At 37.2% G+C, this 25615-nt stretch overlaps 1 protein-coding gene across 2 annotated transcripts in view; it reads left to right on the top strand.

The window, feature by feature from the left end:
* The window catches only part of VPS45 (vacuolar protein sorting 45 homolog), a 69107-nt gene that overhangs the window by 31194 nt on the left and 12298 nt on the right, over positions 1-25615 (top strand). For both annotated transcript variants that reach the window (XM_059138135.1, XM_059138134.1), the window contains one exon: positions 7685-7816. In XM_059138135.1, coding sequence (XP_058994118.1) covers positions 7685-7816 — 132 coding nt within the window. The remainder of the gene's footprint in view (positions 1-7684; positions 7817-25615) is intronic.

Raw genomic sequence — 25615 nt, 5'->3', positions numbered from 1 at the left:
AAGCACACACATGTTCATGTATACTGTGAATATTTTGGAAAGAACAAAGAAGTGTTAATAGTGGCTACCTCTGGATATTAAGGCAGTCGTTAGTGGTATACATACCTATTTTGCCCATTAGATACTGATAATTATATTAAGTATCATAATCTTGAAGTAAGAACTAGGTTTTATAGTATTTGGGTTTTTCACAATATTTAACACAGGTGTTTGATAGGTGTCAAGTTTCTCATGTGGCATCTGTAACCATTGCTATGACAAGGTTTACAGTTGGAAAATTTAAACAAGAGAATAAATTTGGCTGATGTTACCAGAAAATTTGGATTTTTACAGTTTGCCAGTGATGCTCCATAGTATTTTGGCTCTACATCCCCTTGGCCTCACTCTCAGTTCTAGCCATTGTCTTGGATCATCACTTTGAGGATAGTCATTGATTTTAGTCATCTTTGTAATAAATTAAGTCTCATCACGATAGAATTCCTTGTTTATGTTGTTATGAGGAAGTATCAAAGGACATGTGGCAAGAATACAACTTTGAAAATAGGAACGCCTATAGAATTGTTTTAGCCCTTAGCTAGTAAATATGTGGTTAACCTGTTTGGCAGTATAACCATATGTACAAATTGAGTTTTGATCTTTATTCTGCAGATGGGACTCCCACCTATCCTATTTATTAGCAGGCTCATTTTTCTTTCTTACTCCAGAATTGTTCCTTGTCCGTCATAAAAACAAGCAACTCAAACATTTGGCGAGAAAACGGAAGCTCTCTGGTCAGGCATTCCACAGTCAATTCAAAAAGGAAGTACTTTTTTACATTTACACAAATGTAGTGGAATCTTGTTGCAGCAGTTCATTTTGTTTCTATAAAGACAACAGTCCTTTTCCATCAGCCTGTTCTCCTACAGTAAATGCTCATTAGATCTTTATTATCTCTAAGAACTCAAAAATTTTAATTTTAGCCATAAGTGTAATGGTCCACAAAGTAGATAAAATATTGCCTCTTAAAAGTGTAATATTTTCTACTTAGTTTATTCATTTATAGAAGTAATGATTTCCAAAACTTTTATATGTGAAAAAAAATTATTTAATAAAACAAGATATAAATTGGTTGAGTTCTCAAGGTGTCCTTGTATATCTATATGCAGCATGAATTGGCTGCTGTTTTCTATCTAATGTATGCTGCCTGTGTTAATTAATGCTTTCGGTTGCAATAATGAATTGCAGAGCACAGGAACATGTGTACAAAGAATTGAACTTGTGTATTCCACGTAGTTTCAGTCATTGTGTAAAAATGATTTGTGTATTTTGCCATTGGCCTCATCAGAACATCTACTTTTAAAATTCACCAGGGAAAGGAAAGAAAAGGAAAAACGTTAGGGTTGGTTGTCTTTGTTTTTTTTTTTAATTTCCCCATCAATGTTCCTCCTTAAGCGAGCTTGAATAAGTAGTAGGAGGTTAAGGAAAACATTTATTAATGTTTTCATGACCAAACGTGACACAGTCATCTTTGTTAGGTACACAATTAAGCCAAGCTGTAAGTCTATCCCAGTGTCTAAGTTTTGTCCTTACATTAATATAACCTACACCCACAGTTACCATCTGCAACATTTTTCTTCCCTCTCCAGTAATATGAAAACACTCTGGCACCCTGAATTATCAGACTAAAAGATAGAGTTCTCGCGGTCTTCCAGGAGCCTGCTTGAGTTTCTTCCTTCCCAGTGCTTGCCTTTCTTTTCCACAAGAGACAGACGTACTCTTCCAACAGACTGTGGGGAGAGGGCAGCTGTAGAGAAGGCCCATCTCTTTTCCAGGATGATCCTTGTTCGTGTGACTTCCCAAGTTCATTGACTTCCCAGATCAGGAGCCCAAAAATGTTATTGTCTGCTTCCTCTCATCCGTGCCTGCAAGGGAGAAACTTCCTTCCCTTCTTCTTAAATGAAATAATCTATGCAATTCATGAGTATGTACTCAAGGTAAACTGCATAATGAGTGTCAGCCTAGGGTTGCCCCTCAACATAAAGAGTATTGCATATGGAATCTCACAGTAAAAAAATACTCACTTTCTGAGAATAGAATTTCATTTCAGCTTTGAGGATTTTATTACTCCTGAATGCCACTGCCTTTTTTTTTTTCTGTCTCCACCTAGGCTGACACCCAGATAGTTACAACACAGACCAAACAATTGATAGAATGTCTTCGGTCTTTTTGGTAGCACATTCTTGCAACATTGGATTTTTTTCTCCATTCTCCACATCTTTAATGAATATTAAACCAATTATGTCTATATTTGAGATGTCAATATTTTCTCAGCTCATTGGTACCTCTAGAACCAATATAATGGGAAGAATTAAAAATTGACATTCTTTGAAATTTGGTGTTGAGAAGAAATTGTATCTATCCATGAGGGTAATACTATGATAAAGGTTGCAGAGACTCTTGTCAATATTTAAAATTATAGCCAAATGTGGCTTCGTTGATCCCCTTACAAAGTCTATCCCTGAAGAGTCTGACAAGAGCTGAATTTGGGTTTTAGCTGTTACTCCCTTTCCCCTTCCATAGAAAGATTAGTCAGAACTGAAAGAACACCATCAGTTGGAGAAAAAAAAGAGAACCTGTATTTTGCCTGAGCATTCAGTACCTGAGTAATTTAGAGTTCATCATACTCAGTGGAAAAATATTACTATCATAATCATGCAACATTTCCTAAGCAAATGACCTTTCTCAGCAAGAGAAAGCTGGCCAGTGACTGGAGGCAAGGACTTGAAGGAAAAAAAACCTTGATGGTGTAGAGTATATTTCAGTGATTCAGGTAATGCTTTCCTGTAAGCTACAAAGAGCCTCTCTCCCTGCAGCCTAAAGCACTAGATTACTATTGGATTAATAATTTAGCTTTAAGGTTGGTACCTACTTCTCTATGATACTAGAGGAAATCACACAATTACAGAATAGTGCCACTACAAATTCATTGTTTCTAAACTCACTTGGGCCTTCCCAGATACCAAACTTCTATGCATCCTTAATTCTTTCTCTTTGTCTCTTTCTCCACATCAGTTTTGAATGTTTGCCATTTTCTCCAAATCACCTAACCCACCCCAGCCCATAGCAGTGTTTCCTAGAGAAAAAAAATGAATCTGCCAGACATTAACTCCCTCAGTGTCTAGCCCCCATATTTATAAACTTACTTACATATATCTTCCTTTATGTTCTTCCTCCATTCTAAAGAAAATACATCCTTTTTTTCCTATTTAGACCTAATCATTCTGTCAGTGCTCTAGTTTTAGACTCCTACCATCTCTTCTGAAGCCTTCCTATATTGATTATTTGCTTGCTCCCTCTCTCTCCCTGCCTCCTATATTTTCAACTTCTCATCTAACTACTTTCCCACAGACTACAAGCGTACTTGGGTTTCTCTTACTGTTAAACAAACAGTAAGTATAAGACCCTTGAACCTGGATATTCCTCTAACCTTTCTCCTTTCTTTCATAGTCAGGCTTCCTGGACAAAGTCACTGTCTTCGTCAATCCACGCATCCTGGCTTCTTACTCCACTATAATACATCAAGACTTCTCTTAAAAATTCATATACAACAGCATGTGCAGTGTCTCTTTCAGTCCTCACCTTATTTATTACCCCAGCCTAAAGCACTAGATTACTATTGGATTAATAATTTAGCTTTAAGGTTGGTACCTACTTCTCTGTGATACTAGAGGAAATCACACAATTACAGAATAGTGCCACTACAAATTCATTGTTTCTAAACTCACTTGGGCCTTCCCAGATACCAAACACAGTTAACCATTCAGTTCTTCTTGAAAGTCACTTGTCCCTTGGCCTCTCCCTTCTGGTTCTCCTCCTATCTTTCTGACAATTTCCTTCTCAGTTACCTTTGCTGGCTCTTCATTGTGTTTGTCCTATAGCTGTTAAACACTCTCCAAAGCTCTGTCTTTTGATTCTCTTCTCACTGTACGTGATCTCCCTAGGTCAAACTCATCTATTTCCATGGCTTCAGCTGTCACCTATATTCAGGGAAATCATTGGGCCTCAATGTCCAGATACATGTTTAGTGGACATCTCTGCTGAGATGTTCCACAGTTATCTCCAACACATGTTTTTTCTTACTTTCAGGAAATCAATCTTGCTTTTTTTCCCTCCAAACCTTAACCACTACACCTAGCCACCAAAACCAGAAAACTTAAAGTTATCATAGACTGTTCCTTTATTCTCATCTTCCACATTTATTCACTGACCAAATATTGAAGAGTCCCCTGCCCCCCCCCCTTTTTTTGGTCTCCTATATCCAGTCCCTCCTCTCCACTCCTGGTATTTCTTTCTGGAAGTATTATAGTGGCCTTTTGTTCTCTAGCTTTTCCCACCTGTTTCCCCCAATTCATTTTCACACAGTTGCCAAAATTGTCCTTCAAAAAAGCAAATTTGAGGCAACCCTCTTGGATCCCCTTCCCTCTTCAGGAGCTTTGTACTGTCACTCACTAAACTTTGCTTTGTGGATCTCCAAAAAAAAAAAAAATTTGATCACAGTAACCTGTTAAAACCCTTCAGTGACTCCCCATGACATATAAGACTCAAGGCCTTCCACGGTCTGGCCACTGCTTATTTCTCCCTCTCTTTCTCTCACTATGTCTCTGATTTATCTGCTTCATTCCACAGGAGTTAAGAGACTTCAAAGTTTTTATCCTAAGCAACTGAAAAGATAGATTGGCCATCAACTAAAATGGGAAAAGCTATAGGTGAAACAAGCTTGGGGGAGATAAGGAATTTGAACATTTGAACTGAGAAATTTCTTAAACATCCAAGTAGAAATGTCTAGTAGGTAGATATTTAAGCCTGGCATTTAGGAGGCAGTGCTCTAGCCAAGAGAGACAGAGATAGAGATTTGGGTGTCACCAGCAGAGAAATGTATGTAAAACCATACAACTTGGGTGTGATCATCTAGGAATAATCAGTTAAGTTTAATAGAACTTTCTACAGTGATGGAAATGTGCTCTATCTGTGCTATATTATAAGGTAGTCATTAGCCACATGTGACTGTTGAGTACTTGAAATGTGGCTAGTTCTACTGAGGAACTGATTATTTTATTTTATTTTAATTAATTTAAATTTTAAATAGCCATATGTGGCTAATGGTAACTACATTGGGCAAAGTAGATCTAGAGAGTAAGTGTAGATGAAGAAGAAAGGAAGACCAGTGACTCCACCATTAAGATATCAGGGAGATAAGATGAAGCCATCAAGGGACACTGAAAAAGAGCAACTAATGAAGTGAGAAATCCAAGAATGTGACATCTTGGAAACCAAGTGAAGAAGGAATATTGAGGAAGAAAAAGTGATCAACTTAATCAGCTTAGAAGGACCAAAAGCCTTGATAATACATGGTGCTGAAAGGATGTGGAGAAACAGGCATTTTCCTGAGTTGCTGATGGAATGATAACTGTGGAGCAATTTGGTGATATCCACCAAAATTTAAAATGCATACTAGATCCAAGATAAGGGCAAGGAGCAGAACAATGCACATAAAATGCTTTTATCTGTGTGTGTGCGTGCACACTATATGTACATGTACATATGTGTGGTGTGTATATGTGTTTGTGAATATGTATTTATACATATATTTACTTACATATACACATATATAATATCTCTGAAAGGACACATAAGAGGCAAGTGGTAGTGTTTGCCTCTACATTGAAATTGAAGTGTAGGAGCACCATGGTGGGAGGGAAACTCACTTTTTTTTTATAGTATATACCCTTTTGTATTTTATATTATATGCAAACATTTATCTAGTCAAAAATAGTATATTTTAAAATAATTAGGGTGCCTGGGTGTTTTAGTCCGTTAAGCTTCCGCCTTTCAGCTCCAGACATGATCCTGGGGTCCTGGGATCAAACCCCACATCAGACTCCCTACTCAGTGGGGAGCCTGCTTCTCCCTCTGTCTCTTCCACTACCACTGCTTGTGTTCTCTCTCTCACTCACTCACTCTTAAATAAATAAAATATTTTTCAAAAAATAAAATAGTAAAAATGATTATAGAATATATAACAGTAGGTAATTCCTAAGCATTGTAGTACTAAATACATTGTTTCAAGTAAGTAGTCTTAAATGTTTGTTTTTTCTTAAAAAGTAAATTTGTGGGGTGCCTGGTGGCTTGGTCAGTTGGGCATCCAACTTTTGATTTCAGCTCAGGTCATGATCTCAGTGTTGTGGGATTGTGCTCAATGTTGGATGGAGCCTGCTTGGGATTCTCTCTCTCCCTTCCGCCCCCACTCCCCTGGCCCTGCTCATGCGCTCACACTCTCTCTCTTTTTCTCTCTCTCAAAAAAAAGTAAATTTAGTGTTTAAAGGCATGATTTTAAGTTCCAGGCATTTCACACAGAAATGTCATGGTTGATTCTCTACCTAATTACTTGCAAAATAACCACCTCTTCATCATTGGGAGACTTTTATTGGGTATCTCTAATTTCACATTTTTAATTTCGGCCATAATATCTGATTCTGTTTCTGTGAAGTGCCATAAGAATAAAATACTCTCAGTTAATCCCTTCACGGTGTTTTAAAAAGAGACAAACAGAAAGGAAATGTAGAGGGATTTTCCATGATTTATACATAAACCTGTACGATTAAAGAGGTTTCTGTTTAACTTTGTGCTATGACCTCCAAAATGAATGCTTCTACTTGTAGTTTTAAATAACGTCCGGTAAGTCATTTAACAAAATTACTGGCTTGCTAAGATTAAGTAATTTTATCTTCTTTTGATGGCATGAGAAAAGAAAAACAAGGCAAACTGCAACAGTTTTGAAATGATATGGTCTCCTTCTGGTTGATATCTACAGAAGGGCCAATAGGAGGCCCTTACTTTTGTTGTTATGAAGCTATTTTGATAAAGATTAGAACACAGTAAAACTACACAGTGCTACCCAAATGAAGCAAGTGGCTGAGCTGATGTATCAGTATGTCCAGTATCAAAACTCAAGAGTTTTTTGTTTGTTTGTTTCACAGGGTTGTTTTTGTTTGTTTGTTTTGGGGTTTGTTTTTTTTTTTTTTTTTTTTGGTTTATCGAAGGATTTGAGAACAAAGATTTTAAGAAGAGGTGAAGTCCCCAGAAGTGCTATTCAGTTATGTGTCCCATTCTCTTTTTACACTCAAAATACTAAACATTTCTAGTTTGCATCTTGTGGGAACATCCTAATATAGTGGTACTTTCCAAAATACTTTGAAGTCCTTGGACAGAGGCCATTGTGATGACACTGTACTAAGTATTTGACAGAGGCTTATATACGAAAGGAGCTGTGTAGTACAAGTACAATTTACTGCTATATTGATATCATAGCACAGTGAAGTACTCTGCAGCCTCTTGAATATAAAAGAATATTTCTACATTTGGTTCTAGCAAACACTATTGTGCTATTCTGAAATCCACAGCACAGAAATTATAAGACATCCGTTCATAAACAGAAAGCAAATCACTATTCAGCATTTCCTGCTCTGTTTCCTGCCAATTTCAGATCATTAAAACTTTTTTAAGCCTTTTATTCTATTCTGCTTTAATTCTGCTTCCTCCACCAAAAATGAAAGATTTAGAAATTAAAATTGTGCATATAATAGTAACACCAAATCTGCCTTTTTCCCCTCTTATCCTGTGATGTTAACTTTCTTTATTATTGCAGACCTCAGGATATCATTGTGTTTATAATTGGAGGAGCCACCTATGAAGAGGCTCTAACAGTTTATAACCTGAACCGTACCACTCCTGGAGTAAGGATTGTTCTGGGAGGAACCACAGTGCATAACACGAAAAGGTAAGGGAAAACATTCAGTCCTACAGCTCTGTTCCCTTTCCTAGAGAGTAAAGCTTAAATTTATAAAACTGAATAAATTGCTGGTAGACCAAAATGCATCAGTTCATAGTATAATAGAGATGAAAGATCTAACTCCATTAGCTTCATAAATCACCCAGTTAGGTCAAGGACCTAAAGAGTAAGGACCAGCCTGTACCATTAACAATTTATATTTCCTGTATTCAAAGGAGAAATCTTTTTTTTTTTTTTTTTAAGATTTTATTTATTTATTTAACAGACAGAGATCACAAGTAGGCAGAGAGGCAGGCAGAGAGAGAGAGGGGGCAAGCTGGCTCCCTGCCGAGCAGAGAGCCTGATGTGGGGATTGATGCGGGGCTTGATCCCAGGACCCTAGGATCATGACCTGAGCCGAAGGCAGAGGCTTAACCCACTGAGCCACCCAGGCACCCCTCAAAGGAGAAATCTTATAACCACGGACTGGCACTTTGAAAATACTGAAACATAATGGTATTGAATTCTGTGAGTGTTTTTCTTTTTGTTGGTTAATTACACTCACCCAATATTTAGTAAGAAGAATACAAAGATGAATAAGATAAAGATCCTCAAGGAAATCATTGTCTATTAGGAAAGATAGAACATAAAACATAACAAAATAAGTGTCTAGAGAGACAGACCAAAGAGCCATGCATTATCAGAATGACTAAGAAAAATTAGCAACTGTTTCATGGAGAAGGTAGTGCATAAACTGAACCTTGGGTAGAAAATGGACATAAGGAAGAGAAGATACTAGGCAGAGTTCACCACATGAACAAGTTACGGAAGCTGTAGGCAACAAGCATAGAAAAGGAACAGCAAATAGTCAACCAACTGGAATGTGCATAGTAAGTGAGAAGGTTGGCTGAATGCTGTAATTGTGAAAGGCCTTGAATTCCAGGCTGAGGAATTTTTACTTTCTTGTGTAGAAAATGAAGAATCATTGAAAGTTATTTAAGGAGTAAAATTACAAGTGGGTCACAGTATTTTAAGAAGATTAATTTGGAAATTAAGGGCAGGAAAGACAGGAGGAAGTGACTAGAGAAGCGTGGCATGACAGTTGAATTTAAATGATTAGAGACCTTGAGAGATCCATGCTGAGCCATGCACATACACATGGATATATTGGGAGTCATTAGAGGTTTTGTGTACTTTTTCCTTTTTGTGTTATTATTTGGCTTTTTAACATAACTGTTCCTCTTTATTATGGAAGTAATATACACTTATTCTGAAATTCTCTTAGTTCAGAAAATGTAAAGAGAAAGAAAACAGCTCCCATAATCTCTCTACTGTTACACTTTGATCTTTTCAGACCTTTTTTTTCTGAGCCTGTTTAAACATTTATGTGAGTGTATCAGCAGAAAAGGGATCTCTTCCATTCTGTTTTATGACCTGAATTTTGTAGTGTGTGATGTAAATACAAACATCTTCTGGTGTTAAATATATAATCATTCATTCATTAAACAAATTATTAATTGAAAAGTAAGACAACCTGAGTTTGAATCTTGACTTTCCCTCTTACTGTTTGTGAATTTAGGCAAATTACCTAAACTGTTCGTCAGTTTCCAAAGCTTACTCGTCATTTATGTGTTTCTTTTTTGAATTGCCAGTTCATATTCTTTGCCCATTTTGCAATTGGGGTATTCTTTTTTCCCCAGTAATTCTTATTAGTTATATTATATATATACATATGTGTGTGTGTGTGTGCATTACATGTAATTATATATAATATAATTTATTAATTATATAATTACACATATTGACCATTTGTTACATTATTTTACCTATCATTTTCCTTGTTTGATTTTTTTATATTATTCACAGTATTTTGTTTTATAAAAGTTTTATTTTATTATGTTTTATTTTTTACTTTATGTAGTCAGAACTACCAGTGATTTCTGCCTTTGGTTTCATACATAGTTCTTTCCCAGTGAAAATTATATAAACACTAACCTCTATTTTTTACATCATTTTTAGGACTTGCATTTAAAGTTATAGCTTTGTAATCTGTCAAAATTTTATTTTGTAATAAACTATGTAGTAGTTTCCTTTTTTAATTTATAGAAATATTACATATACTTACATACTTCATTACATACAGAGAAGCATACAAATGATAAGTAGACCACTCAATAAAATATGACAAAGTGAGTATAACTATGTAACCACCACCCAAACCAAGTAGTAGAATGTTACCTGCACTTCCAGAAGTCTCCCTTATGCCTCACGTCCCCTCCTTGTCACAACTCCCACAAAATGGTCCCTGTTATGATTTCTATCACCGTAGATTAGTTTTACTTGCCCTTAAAGAATGCTTGTTGGATGAATGAAGAAACAGAGTAAAAGTAATCTATTTTTGCCTTTCTCACAAAAAATACAAGGATCTTGGCAGGATCCTATGAAGGATCTCTAATCACCTTCCTCCCAACTGACAAGATTTCATTGTCCAGCATTTTGGTTCCATCTTGTTTTTATAATCCCCAAATTAATCATCATCATTATTTTCACCTGTTATTTGTCTAGATTTACCCATGTGTTTGCCCATTTCCCCTTCCCCCACTTTTTCACCCTGGTCCTTTCTAATCCAGTCTTCTCACTAAAAACATCCTTTAGTAGCTCTTTCAGCTCCTGGTCAACTTGATTTTTTTTCCCTAAAAATACCTTAGTGTTTTAAGTTTATAAATCCAGAGTGATAATTTAGTCTCAGCACTTAAAAGTTAGAAGACAATGGAATATTATTTTTAATTGTTGCTGTTAAGAAGTCTACTTTCAGGGGCGCCTGGGTGGCTCAGTCAGTTAAGCCTCTGCCTTTAGCTCGGTCATGATCTCAGGAGTCCTGGGATTGAGCCCCACATTGGTCTCCCTGCTCGGCAGGGATTCTGCTTCTCCCTCTGCTCTCTCTCTCTCTCTCTCTCACAAATAAAATCTTAAAAAAAAAAGTCTACTCTCAATAAAATTGTTTTTGCGTTATAGGAAATGTATTCTACTCGGATTCTCTTTAAGATTATCTTTTTGTCTTTGGTGTTCTTGTTCCAGTATTATGTACCTAAATGTGGATTTTTTTCTTATTTATGCTACTTGGTATGAAAATCCATGTTTACCATGATTACTGGAAATTTTCTAGTCATTATTTCTTTGAACATTGCTGCTTTTCTGTTTCCTCTGTTCTCTTTTGGAACTCCTGTGAGATATATGTTAGGCCTTCATCTATTCTTCATGTCTCTTAACCTCTCGTGTATACATCCATATCTTTTGTGCTGCCTTCTGTGTAATTTTTTAGATCAGTATTCCAGTTCAATAATTATGTCTTCATTTGGGTTTAATTTGTCCATTTGTGTTTTTTTTAACTTCAAAGATTATATTTCTATGCCTGTAAATTCGTTTTGCCTCTTTTTCAAGTTTGCCTGATGTTTTTGTTAATTTCTTCTTTCCTCATGTTTTCAAATCCTTCATTTTTCTTTAATCACATTAATTCTATAAACCCAAATACTTTCCAGTTCTTGAACAATTAAATAATCTTTTATGTAAAGGTAAGAAAGTGAGACAGCTTTGCAAAAGCTTTAGACTAGATTCTTCCAACTAGCCAGCTTTGGTATTTCTTTGTCTGACATAACAGTATGCTGAATTATGTTTGAGCCTTAGCAATAGAAGGCTTGATAAAATCTTGAACGGGATTGTTCACTGGCTCTATCCAATAAAACTTTCTTTTTTTTTAAGATTTTATTATTTATCTGACAGAGAGAGATCACAAGTAGGCAGAGAGAGAGAGAGAGAGGAGGAAGCAGGCTCCCTGCTGAGCAGAGGGACTCGATCCCAGGACCCTGAGATCATGACCTGAGCTGAAGGCAGCAGCTTAACCCACTGAGCCACCCAGGCGCCCTCCAATAAAACTTTTTAAGAAGGAGGGAGTTACTGTGGTAATTGCCAACCTGGAAAAAATTTAGTTAATGTTTGCAGTACATAAATGATCCAAAATCATGTGTTTACCATTTATATTTATAAAGATACAACCTATAGCTAACAGGTTAACAATGAAATTTATCACTATCAGTAAAAGAAAAAAATAGGGTCACTTGGATGACTCAGTGTGTTAAGCATTTGCCTTCGGCTCAGAACATGCTCTCAGGGTCCTGGGATAGAGCCCTGTGTCAGGCTCCTTGCTCACAGGGAGCCTGCTTCTCCTTCTCCCTGTGCTGCTCCCACTGCTTGCACTCTCTCGCTCTTTCTCTCTTAAAAATTAAAATTAAAAAAAATAATAATGGGATTTGTATTTTGGAGATCATTTATTGTAAAGGCTTAAGTAATCAAAAGCAACTTAGCTTCAGCTTTTAAGGGGAAGGCTCCATTTTCATGACGAATATCGTCTGTCTTGGGTATTACTAGCATATTGAGTAAGATCACAATTCTTAATATATTTAGAAATCTTGGACTCTTGGTAAGCGGAAAGGTTAGTATTTTTTTTAATCAGTTTTATAACTGGATATAATGGGGCTAGTGTGAGCTAACAAAGATCCTTGATTTGGGGAAGAAAAAGTTTAATAATTTGTTTCTGTGAATTGTTAGGGTTTCATTTTTGTGCAGGGGGCTCATTGTAATATTGTTATTAGATTATTGGGTTATTAGGTAATATTAGGTTATTTTTTAAGGAAAAGTCTACAAAGGAGTAAGTGACATACAGTATTGACGCCAAGAGCTCTACAGCACAGAAGTATTATTTTAAGAGACTGATGGTCTGGGGCGCCTGGGTGGCTCAGTGGGTTGGAGCCTTTGCCTTCGGCTCAGGTCATGATCCCAGGGTTCTGGGATCGAGCCCTGCTCTGCTCAGCAGGGAGCCTGCTTCATCCTCTCTCTCTGCCTGCTGCTCTGCCTACTTCTGATCTCTGTCTGTCAAGTAAATAAAATCTTTAAAAAAAAAAAAAAGGTTTAAAAAAGAGAGAGAGACTAGACTGGTGATCAGGAAACAGTATACTTTTAGATGTGAGTGATGAGTGTCCTCCTTGGGATCATGTTAAATGTGATATAGGCTGTCCCACAAGGGTATGGATTAGTGGGGATATTGGATTTCCCACTAAACGGGGTAAAAATCATGTCTTATAGCTGGGAATGTGATGTGCTGATATAGAAACTGTCCTTCTGGAGTGGGAAATGCCTGTTGCAGGATATTTCTGGGATACTTGATTTCCCTGATTTTTTCTTAAGTAAAAGTTGAGATCACTGCAGGTCTATTCTGCATATCTTGATTCTGCATATCAGATCCTAGCACCACCACTTACTAGTTTATGATTTGGAACAAGGTACTTAATGTAATGGCAGATAGGTCAAAATTGGTCTCTTGCATCCTAGAAACTTACATGTACCCTAACCTCTCATGTTGCAATTTAAGTAACCTTCATCCTATGATACCTTTTGTTTCTAAAATACCTCAAGATCGGTTGGCTTAATTGGTAAAGCATGCAATTCTTGATCTTGGGGTCATATATTTGAGCCCCTCATTAGACAAAGAGTTTATTTAAAAAAAATTTTTTTTACTAAATAAAATACATTAAGATTACTGTGTATTGAAACAAAATCTCAGTTGTAGACAAAAAATAAAGACCAGAAAGCAATTCTTTCTTCTCTCCCTTGTATATTTCCAGAAATTAATGTAATTTTTGGTGAGATAGGGGTCTTTATATAAGTCGGCTTCATCTTAAGCCATAAGGTATCTGAAGGTATCACTTCAGTTTCAAAAGAAGATATACATTAGTTGAATCTGAAATTCAACTTGCCATTGAAAGTTATTTGAATTCAAGCTGCTCTTTCCTAAGTACCTTCTTTTTTTTTAACTGAGGTATATTAGTTTCAGGTGTGCAGCATAATAATTTGATATTTATATATATTGCAAAATGATCCCCATACTAAGTCTGGTTAACATCCATCACCACATAGTTAAAAAAAATTATTTTCTTGGGACGCCTGGTGGCTCAGTTGGTTAAGCCGCTGCCTTTGGCTCAGGTCATGATCCCAGGATGCTGGGATTGAGTCCACATTGAGCTCCTTGTTTAGTGGGGAGCCTGCTTCTCTCTCTGCCTCTGCCTGCCACTCTGCCTGCTCGTGCTCGCTCTCGCTCTTTCACTCTCTCTTTCTCTCTGGCAAATAAATAAATAAATACAGTCTTTTTTTTAAAAAAGAATTTTGGTGAGCACCTGGGTGGCTTGGTGGGTTAAACCTCTGCCTTCAGCTCGGTCATGATCTCAGGGGTCCTGGGATTGAGCCCCACATGGGGCTCTCTGCTCAGCAGGGAGCCTGCTTCCTTCTTTCTCTCTGCCTGCCTCTCTGCCTACTTGTGATCTCTCTCTCTGTCAAATAAATAAATAAATATATATATATTTTTTTTTGCTTCTAGTGAGAACATTTAACGTTTACTCTCTTAGCAACTTTCGAATTATACAATGCAGTATTATTAACTATAGTTGCCAGGCTTGTCTCCATGACTTATTTTATAAGTGAAAGTTTGCACCTTTTGACTCCCTTCACCCATTTCACCCACCCCTTCATCAGCTGCCTCAGCTGCATCAATCTGTTCTCTGTATCTGTAAGTTTGGTTTTGTTTTATTTTGTTGTGCTGTGTTTGAAAGTCCACTTATAAGTTGGATCATACAATGTTTGTCTTTCTCTGTCTGATTTATTTCACTTAACATAATGCCCTCAAGGTCCATCTGTGTTTTTACAAATGGCAAGATTCCATCCTTTTTCATGACTGGATATTATTTCATTTCGTGTGTGTGTGTGTGTGTGTGTGTGTGTGTGTGTGTGTTTATCCACATTTTCTTTATCCATCCATCTGTTGATGGACCCTTAGGTTGTTTCCCTATCTTGGCTGTTGAAAATAATTCTTCAGGACACCTGGGTGGCTCAGTCAGTTAAACATCTGCCTTTGGGTCAGGTCATGATCCCAGGGTCCTGGGATGGAGCCCCACATCTGCTGCTCCCTCTGCCTGCTGCTCCCCCTACTTGTGCTCTCTCTGTCTCTCACTGACAAATAAATAAATAAAACCTAAAAAAAAAAAAAATTCTTCAATGAACATGGGAGTCCCTGTATCTTTTTGAACTAGTTTTTTGCTTTCTTTGGATAAATACCCAGAAGTCAAGTTGCTGGATCATATGGTAGTTCTATTTTGAATTTTTTTGAGGAGCCTCCATACTCTTTTTTATAGTGGCTATACCAATTTACCTTCCCTCAACAGTATACAAAATTCCCTTTTCTCCACATCCTTAACAACACTTATTTTTTGTCTTTTTGGTAATAGCCATTCTAATAGGTATGAGGTGATAGTTCATCCTGGTCTTGATTTGCATTTCCCTGATGACTACTGATGTTGAACATCTTTTCATCTACCTGTTGGCTTCCTGTATGTCTTCTTTAGAAACATGTCTATCCAAATCCTCTGCCCATTTTTTAATCAAATTGTTTGGGTTTGTTTTGTTTTGTTTTGTTTGTTTGTTTGTTTTTTGCTATTGAGTTGTGTGAGTTTTTTTTTTTTTTTTAAGATTTTATTTATTTATTTGTCAGAGAGAGAGCATAGGCAGACAGAGTACCAGGCAAAAGGAGAAGCAGGCACCCTGCCGAGCAAGGAGCCCGATATGGAACTCGATTCCAGGATGCTGGGATCATGACCTGAGCCGAAGGCAGCGGCTTAACCAACTGAGCCACCCAGGCGTCCCAAGTTGTATGAGTTCCTTAGGTATTTTGGATATTAACTCCTTATTGGGTACATAATTTGCAAGTATTTTCTCCCATTTAGTAGGTTTTTCATTTTGTTGATTATTTCCTTTGCTTTGCAGAAGCTTTTTTAGCTTGATGTAGTCCTACTTGTTTATTCTTGCTTTTGTTGCCTTTCCTTTTGGTATTAAATCCAAAAATGATCACTAAGACCAGTGTCAGGAAGCTTACTGCTTATGTTTTCTTCTAGGAGTTGTATGGCTTCCGATGTTACATTCAAGTCCTTAATCCATTTTGAGTTTATTTCTGTGTATAAGATAATGGTCTAGTTTTATCCTTTCACCTGTGGCTGTCCAGTTTTCTTAATACTGTTTACTGAAGAGACTGGCCTTTCCCATTGTATATTATTGCCTCCTTTGTCATAAATTAATTGGCCTTACATGCACGAGTTTATCTCCAGGATCTCTATTCTGTTCCACTGATCTGTCTTTGTGCTAATACTGTACTGTTTCAGTTACTATAGCTTTGTAATATAGTTTGAAATCAGGAAGCATGATGTCTCCTTTCTTTTCTTTCTTAAGGTTGCTTTGGTTATTAGGGTCTTTTGCAATTCCATTTACAAATTTTAGGATTGTTTGTTCTATTTCTATGAAAAAATCCATTGGAGGTTTTTTGGTTTGGGTTTTGGTTTTGTTTTTTTGAGAAAGAGCATGAGCATGACTGGGGGAAGGGGCAGAAGGAGAGGGAGAAGCAAGACTCCCTGCTGAGCAGGGACCCCCCCCCCCCCCCGCACACACACAATGCAGGGCTCAATCCCAGGACTCTGAGATCGTGACCTGAGCCAAAGACAGACGCTTAACCATTGAGCCGCACAGACATCCCGCCATTGGAGTTTTGATAGGGATTGCATTGAATCTATAGATTGCTTTGGGTAGTAGAGATATTTTAACAATACTAATTCTCCTAATCCATGAGCATGAAATATCTTTCCATCTATTTGTGTCTTCATTTTCTCTCATCCTTGTCTTACAGTTTTCAGTGTATAGGTCTTTTCACCTCCTTCATTAAATTGATTCCAAGGTATTTTATTCTTTTTGATGCAATGGTAACTGGGACTGTTTCTCAATTTCTCTCTCTGATAGTTCATTGTTGGTGTATAGATATGCAGTGGATATCTGTATATTGATTTTGTATCCTGCAGCTTTACTAAATTCTAATTTTTTTGGTGGAGACTTTATGGTTTTCTCTATATAATATCATGTCATCTGCAAATAGTTTTCCTTTTGACTTTCCTACTTGACTGCTTTTTCTTTTTTCTTGTGTAATTGTTCTGAATGGGACTTCCAATACTATGCTGAATAAAAGTGGTGGAAATGGACATACTTGTCTTGTTCCTGCGCTTAGAGGAAAAGCTTTTAGGGCTTTGAACACATGCAGCGGGTGCCTGCCCTAAGTGGGTCCATGCAGGTTTGCAGTGTGCACACCATGGTCTCCTGTCTCTGTGCTTGCCCTTCTTATGGAATTACCCACCCCCAGCTTCCTTCTTCATTTGTCTTGTTAGTCATACTGCCCCTCAATTGCAGGGGAAGGGGGAGGAATACATCAAATTTCAACTAGGAATAATATATATGACATGAGTTGTTCTGTAGCACAACAGATATTTTCACCAGTATCTATGAGGAACAGTCAGAAGTCATTTTGCCTGAGTTACAAGTTCTAGAATACATAAAGAAGAATATATTGAACACACAAGAACAGCATAAAGATAACAGTTCAGCAGATATTTACTGAGCATGGAATACCTCCATGAATAAAGCAAAGATCCTAACCCTCGTGAAGCTTACATTTTAATGCAGAGAGGACAAAAATAAACAATAAACTTAATAAGTAAACTTTATAGTAATTCAGAAGGTGATAAATACTGTGGAAGAAAATATCAGAGCAAGGTAGAGGGAAATTAGTATTGCATGAGGGCTGTGGGGATAAGTTACACTAGTCCATATGGTGTCAGGAAAGACCTCGTTAAGAGATTTGAGGAAAGACTTGAAGGAGGTGAGGAAGCAAACTGAACAGATGGAGGGAAGAACATCCCAGGCTCAGTAGAGCTATGTCCTAAGGCACAATCATGCAGTGTGTCTAAAGAGACTGGAGAGGCTAGGAAAAGGAGAGGGAAATGCAGTCAGAGAGGTATCTGGGGCCTCACAATAGAGGGCCCTGTCGACTGTTGCGAGGGCTGGGTTACACTATGAGTTAGAGAGCATTGGCGGGTGTGGGGTTTTTAAGTTTTATCAAAATGTAATTTCTGTTACATTATATACAATTCATCCCTTTAAAATGTACTAGTCATTGGTTTGGGTATGTTCACAGATGTGTGCAACCATTACCACGGTCCATTTTAGAATCTTTTCAACACCTCAGAAAGAATTTCCCTCATGCCAGCCCTAAGCAACCTCTAATCTTTCTGTTTCTATAGATTTCCCTGTTCTGAACTTTTCATTTAAGTGGAACCATATAATAACACAGTCTTTTGTGAGTGGTTTCTTTTACTTAGTATAATGTTCTCCAGGTTCATCCATGCTGTAACCTGTATACTTCATTCCTTTTTAATGCTGAATACATTTCATTGTATGCATTTATCGTATTTTGTTTATCCATTTGTCAGTGATGGACATTTGAGCTGTTTCCACCTCTTGGCTGTCATAATAATAGTACTATAAACATTTATGTATAAGTTTTTGTGTGTATTGTAGATTTTTTAGCAGAATCTTGAAATCTGACCTATTTTAATCAGGATCACACTGGCTATCAAACCTAATATGCTTAAGAGAAGTATTATTTCTCTTAAAGTTCAAAATAAACATGTGTTACTATAAAAATGAACATTCTAATTTGTATTTAAATGAACAGTACCAATTATTTATTCATCTACAATAGACTGGTCTGTTATTCTAGTTGTGTTTGTGATGCACATGATCCTACCTTGCAAATAAAAGAGCATCTCGGTTAGGGATTTGAGCTGGCTTGCCTTATCACTTCACAAGTCAATCAATATTAAAGAGTTCTAGTCCCTGCTGGCTGCAGTTGACACTTTAAGTTAGCTCTGTGATCTGAGAGGCCAAGAACCAGATCCATATGGATGGAATTGTTCTCCCAGAAGAAAATCCCTCTGTCTTCTCAGAATTCAGGATAGAAGTTGTGTGTGTGGGGGGGGGGGAGCTTGGTAAATGTATTAGCCAACAGTGCTGCCATTGCCTAAACCCTGCCTAAGCTTGGGTGAAGAGAGCACTTCAGTCTCCAGTGCTACCAGTTTAATTAAGAATTTTGACAGGGAGGAAGGTCACCTACTAGAAGGTGACCCTAGATTAACAATCCTCTTACTGCCAGATTCTCTTTGGAAACAGTAATAATAATTATACATAGTAGGTTCTCTGTAATACTCCTGGGTTCAGTTAAACTCTCTATATGCCTGCAGAATACTTAATGGTCCTATTTGTCAGTTATTTTTTTTTCCTTTTAATATTTTATTTACTTATTTGACACAGAGAGATCACAAGTAAGCAGAGAGGTAGGCAGAGAGAGAGGGGGGAAGCAGGCTCCCTGCTGAGCAGAGAGCCCGACGAGGGACTTGATCCCAGGACCCTGAGATCACGACCTGAGCGAAGGCAGAGGCTCAACCCACTGAGCCACCCAGGTGCCCCTCAGTTATTTTCTGAAAGCAAATACAGATGAAGGAAAATGAACTTTCTTCCCCTCCCACGTAATTCATTGTCATTATAATAAAAAATTTTAAATATTAAAGTAAGAATCTTTCAAAACAGTACAACTAAAGTTAGCCACTATCAATATTTTGGCATGTTCCTTCCTGTTTTTTCTTTACCTAAAGTTTTTTGAATTTTTTCTTCTGTGTTTGGTTTGGTTTGGTTTGGTTTTTATGTTTTTTTGCTGAGTGTGGAGCCCAGCACAGGGCTTAAACTCATGACCGTGAGATCAAGATCTGAACTGAGATCAAGAGTTGGACGCTTAATCAGCTGAGCCACCTAGGTGCTCCAAGTTCTGTTTGGTTTGTGACATAATTAGGATCATATTGCCTATATCATTTTCTCCTTGTTTTCTTACTTGTAATTATATTGAGAACACTTTATATTGTAATTATATTGAGAACACTTTTCAATGTTATTAAAAATTATTTAAAATAATCTTAATAGCTTATATAGCTATTTCACTTTTAAGAATGTATCTTTAGGGGCACCTGGGTGGCTCAGTTATTATGCATCTGCCTTCAGCTCAGGTCATGATCCCAGGGTCCTGGGTTCGAGCCCCGCATCGGGCTGCCCGCTTGGCGGGCGGCCTGCTTCTCCTTCTCCCATTCCCTCTTCTTGTGTTCCCTCTCTCACTGTGTTTCTCTCTTTCAAATAAATAAAATCTTTAAAAAAAAAAAAAAAAAAAAAGAATGTAGCTTTAGGGTCACCTAGGGGGGCTCAGTAGGTTAAGCATTCAACTCTTAATTTCAGCTCAGGTCACGATCTCAGGATCATGAGATTGAGCCCCAGATCGGGCTCCACTCTGGGCATGGACCCTGCTTTGGATTCTCTCTCTCTCTCTCCTGCCTCCCCCAACACTTGCTCACACTCTTGTGTGGGCTCTCTCTCTCTCTCTCTCTCAAAAAAAAAAAAAAAAGAAGAAGAAAAAAAATGTCTATAGCCATTATTGTTAGACATTTAGATTGTTTATAATTTTTGTTTGATCTAATGTTGACAAATATGTTGTATATTGATAAACCCTTGTCCCATCTCTGATTATTTCCATAAGACAAAAGTACAGTGAGGCCATCTCAAATATTACTACTAGAAGTATAAATTGGTATAACTTTTCTGGAAAGCAATTTGACTTTATATATTCAAAGATAAGGTTAACTGCAAGGCTCTTCTTGTTGAGGCAGTGCTAGTTTCCTGATTTTTTAGAATCTCCGGGTCAGGCGGTGGAAATGTTCTATATCTTGATTAAGGAAATGGTTACACAACTGTATAAATTTGTCAAAGTCATTAAACAATGCCCTAAAATTGGTAAATTTTATATCAACAAGAAATTAAAATTTTAAAAAACAAAGTACTGTAGTATCAAACTGACACTTTTTTCTTGATATAATCAGAAAGATTTTAAAAAAATTAAAAAGGAATAGTTTTCTTACTATGTAATTCAGTGTTTTTTAATGCCATTGCTCTAGAACTAATATCTAGAAGATATTAGCTAGTATTATGAGTCATGTACTTGGAGAAACACTGATCATAGCAATTCCTAAAAAGGCAGTCATGATGATACCAAGAACTAAAATTTATTTAGTACATACTATGTGCTAGACAATGTTATACCTGTGCTCTCCAATATGCTCTCCACAAGTCATGTGTAGCTGTTGAGCACCTGAAATGTGGCTAGTCTAATTTGAGGTGTGCTACAGGTATAAAATATATATCAAATTGCAAAGACTTAGTACCAAAAAAAGAAGTGTAAAATAGCTCATTAATAAATTTTAGAAGTTAATAATGTTTGGGATTTTTGGGTTAAGTCAAATATGCTATTAAAATTAATTTTACCTTTGTTTTTTACCTTTCTAATACAGTTAGAACATTTAGAATTACACAGAAGCTCACATTTGTAACTTGCTTTACATTTCTATTGGATTGTATTGCCTTACCCATTCAGTTTTGTTTCAGTCTCCTGATGACCTAACAAAGTAAAAATTTTTATTACTGTCACCAACTTCATTTTTCAGATGAGATTGAGGTTTTAAGGAAGTGAAAACCTTGTCCAAAGCCATGGAGCTAAATAAGTGACAAAGCTGAACTTGAACTGTTTGTTTCCAGGATAGGCACCTAAGCACTCAGTTGAAATTATATTTTAAGAAGATTTATCTAGCTATGATTATTTTAATCTCTTACTTATAAATGTCACTTATTAAGGTAGGCAAAGTTTGTTTTTACCAAATGGACAATATGTGAAGCTTTCTGCCTGCTAAGAAATACTGTAAACCAAAGGTGGGAAAATAGTAAAGTGAAGAATCATCTAGTGTTTTTTAAGATTTTTGTCATCCACATGTAATTAAGAATGAGATTTAAGACAGCCTTGCTCTTTGAATAAAAATGGTTAACTTGATGATTAACCAGCTACAGCTGTTAGTTCACCACTACCTAAGATGATGCCTGAGGGTTGGTAATAAGATACCCCTAACAGAGTAAGTCAGTAACAATATAGAGAGTACAGGGTTTTTTTGTAGAGAGTATAGTTTAGGGCTTAGAAAACAGCTGGCATTTTGAATTTCTGTAAATAAATTACAAGGTAGGAGGAAGCTGCTTCATATCATCAACAGGTACTTTATAGATTTCTACCTAAACAAGTAACACTAGAAACTTGGACCTTCTCCTGTAACCAGGAGTTGGTTCGATCTCTGAATTATTTACAGAAAAATTAGGATCCTGTAACAGAATTTGCATTTCAAAGGAAGAGGAATCCAGAGGACATTTCTTGTTCACTTACGGACATTTCAGGATCAGTTTTGAAACTGTTGGAATCCTCACTGTCTCTGTAGAGATGCTGGGGGAGGGGGGATACTTTCCTTCGGGGACTAGAGTGTTAGCCACCATTGCAAGAGTCATGATGGAGTGTATCACAGGTCACTGACAAGCATTTATTGAGTGCCAGTTATATGCAAAGTTTTGTGCAAGATGCTAGAAAGATGAAGGCATGTTCTATATTTCTAAGTATTTCAGTGTCTAATGGGAAAATAGATATATAAATGAATAACTCTAATAAGACACTTTTTTTTAAAAAAAGCTGGATTTGGGACACCTGGGTGGCTCAGTCATTAAGTGTCTGCCTTCAGCTCAGGTCACGATCCCAGGGTCCTGGGATCAAGCCCCCAAGTCAGTCTCTCTGCTCCTCGAAGAGCCTACTTCCTCTGCCTGTCACTCCCGTTGCTTGTGCTATCTCTCTCTCTCTCTCTATCTCTGTTGCTCTCTCTGTCTCTGTCAAATAAATAAAATCTTTAAAAAAAAAATGGATTTAACCCAAGAGTCAAATCTAGGCCTTTCTCAAATCCAGTTTATTTGTGCATAATTGTGTAAAATTAAAAATCACTTTTCATTGCAAAATCAATACATAATACTTGTAGGAAAAAAATTTTAATACAGCTGAGCAAAAAGCAGGTAATAGAGATATCCACACTGCCACCATCCCACCATGGGCAGTGTCAACATTTTGAAGTACATATATAGCCTTTGAAATCTTCTTTATCAATGTGTACACATATATTTTTAAAAGGGAATATGCTATACATATACTTTCAATAAAAATACTCAAATATATCATTTTTTATAGTGACTGCATAACATTCTGTTGTCAGATTGTGCCCCAGTTTATTCAACTAGTTCTGTTTTTTGTTCATTCAACACTTATTGAGCACCTACTATATTCCAGGAGCTATTGTAAAACTGGATTTACAGAGGTGAACAAAATTATTTAGTATTAATTGTTTATAATTTTTCATGCTTATAAATAATGCTGTAATAAGCATTATTTTATGTACATCCTTACATACCTGCCCAGTTGTTCACTTGGGATAGTAATAGTTGAATATATACTATATATGCCGGACACTCTGGTGACTTCATTACATATATTTTCTCTTTTAATCATGATCCAAGAATTAATATTGTGATTCTGTTTTTCAAATGAAGAAACCAGAACATGGAGAAATGAAGTAATTGATCTTAGGTCACACAGCAAGGAAGTGCAAAGCTGGAATTCAAGTTCAAGCTTGTGTGATCCTAGATTCGTGCACCGCTAGCAATGTTAAGATGAAATTACTGCCTCAGAGAGCATAAACATTTTTTTAAGTAGGCTTTTCACCCAACATGGAGCTTGAACTCACCACCCCAAGATCAAGAGTCGCAGAGCATAAACATTTTAAGATACTAAATTACTAATTTGCCAGCCAGAAAGGTTTTACCAGTTTGAACCTTTACTCCATACCCTTGCAACACTGAGGTCAGCTGCTCCTGATTCTTAAAAATTAAGTTAAACTTAAAAATCAACAATGTGGGGGTGCCTGGGTGGCTCAGTCCGTGAAGGGGCTGCCTTCTGCTCAGGTCATGATGCATGGGGCTCCCTGCTCAGCAGGGAGTCTGCTTCTCCCTCTCCCTCTGCCTCATGCTCGCTCTCTCTTTCTCTCAAATAAATACAGTCTTTTTAAAAAAATCATTAATGTGTATGGAGAAGGTTGGGTTAAAAAAAAAAAAAAGAAAAGGAAAGGAAAGAGTTTATTTCAACTCAAATACAGGGAAAGAAGAAAGAAGCAGATAAACAGCGTGAAGCTGAGAGACCAGTAAATGAGAAAGACACAGAGGCAAGAGAATCAGAGGTAGATACTGTCTGGTCACAGAGCACCCCTCATCCCCTTCCCACATCCCTCCATCTCACCCCTAGCCCCTTGCCATCTGGTACACCTTTCTCCTTTGCGTAAACTTGGTTGAACAGTTTGTCTCTTGTAGCCAGAATGTTGCATCTTAGGAAGATGTTCTTATCTCTTACAAGTTTATAGGATATGCCTTTTTGTGTAGTATGTAAGACCCAGTACATACTTGCTTATTTGTTTCGGGCTTTGTTGGGTGAAACAATAAAAAGTTGGAAATGGAAGGAAAGTTCAACATTGCTAACTCTATGGAGTGACACAGAAGTGAGTTGTTTTCTTCCTATATTATCTACATTTCTACGTTTTTTATAATAAAAAATACGAAATTGTTCAGCAGATTTTTTAAAGTCAACAATTCGATGTCATTGGGATTATTACGTACTAAAGTAGTTGGTTATCCTCGGCACAGCCCCAAGTTGTCATTCCCCCACCAAAGCCGTATTACCTTCTACAGCAGAAAGACACATCTGTCAGGATATCTGTTCTTTCACTGGGATTATTGTTAGAGTCTCTGGGCTGAATAGCACCTGTGATTTACAGATCACCTTTTGGTACCGTTTAGTCTTTCATTTATTTAATATCTTTTTTAAATTTAAATTTAATTAACATATATTATTAATTTCAGAGGTAGAGTTCAGTGATTCATCAGTTGCATGTAACACCCAGTGCTCATTATATCACGTGCCTCCTTCATGTCCATCACCCAGTTACCCCACCCACCGCCCCTCCAGCAATCCTGTGTGTTTCTTATGATTAAGAGTCTCATAGTTTCTCTTCCTCTCCTATTTCCTCTTGTTTTATTCTTTCCTTTCTTCCCCTATGATCCTCTGTCTTGTTTCTTAACTTCCATATATGAGTGAAATCATAGATAATTGCCTTTCTCTGACTGACTGAATTCACTTAGCATAATACCCTCTAGTTCCATCCACATTGTTGTAAATGGCAAGATTTCATTTTTGATGGCTGAGTGATATTCCATCATGCATCTATACTACATCTTCTTTATCCATTCATCTGTCAAAGGACAGCTGGGCTCTTTCTGTATTTTGGCTGTTGTGGACATTGCTGCTGTATTGGCAAAGAAGTCAAACTTTCACACTTGCCGATGACATGATACCCTTTGGTCTTGTTTTGTTTTGTTTTTTAAAGATTTCATTTACTTGTTTGACAGAGAGAGAAAGCATGCACAACTAGGGGCAGCAGCAGGCAGAGGGAGAGGGAGAAGCAGCTCCCCACTCAGAGAGGAGCCCCCCCAATGTGGGGCTCGATCCCAGGACCCTGGGACTATGACCTGAGCTGAAAGTAGGTGCTTAAGGACTGCGCCACCCAGGCATTGCCCAATTTGGTCTTTTATTTTTTTATTATTATTTTTTAAAGATTTTATTTATTTATTTGACAGACAGATATCACAAGTAGGCAGAGAAGCAGGCAGAGAGAGGAAGCAGGAAGGAAGCAGAGAGGAAGCAGGTTCCCTGCTGAGCAGAGAGCTCAGATGCGGGGCTCGATCCCAAGACCCTGGGATCATGACCTGAGCCAAAGGCAGAGGCTTTAACCCACTGAGCCACCCAGGCACCCCCACTTTGGTCTTTTAAAAGGCAGT

This window comes from Mustela lutreola, chromosome 10 (assembly GCF_030435805.1).
Source record: "Mustela lutreola isolate mMusLut2 chromosome 10, mMusLut2.pri, whole genome shotgun sequence".
NCBI classification, from domain to species: domain Eukaryota; kingdom Metazoa; phylum Chordata; class Mammalia; order Carnivora; family Mustelidae; genus Mustela; species Mustela lutreola.
This window is presented reverse-complemented; position numbering and strand designations above follow the sequence as displayed.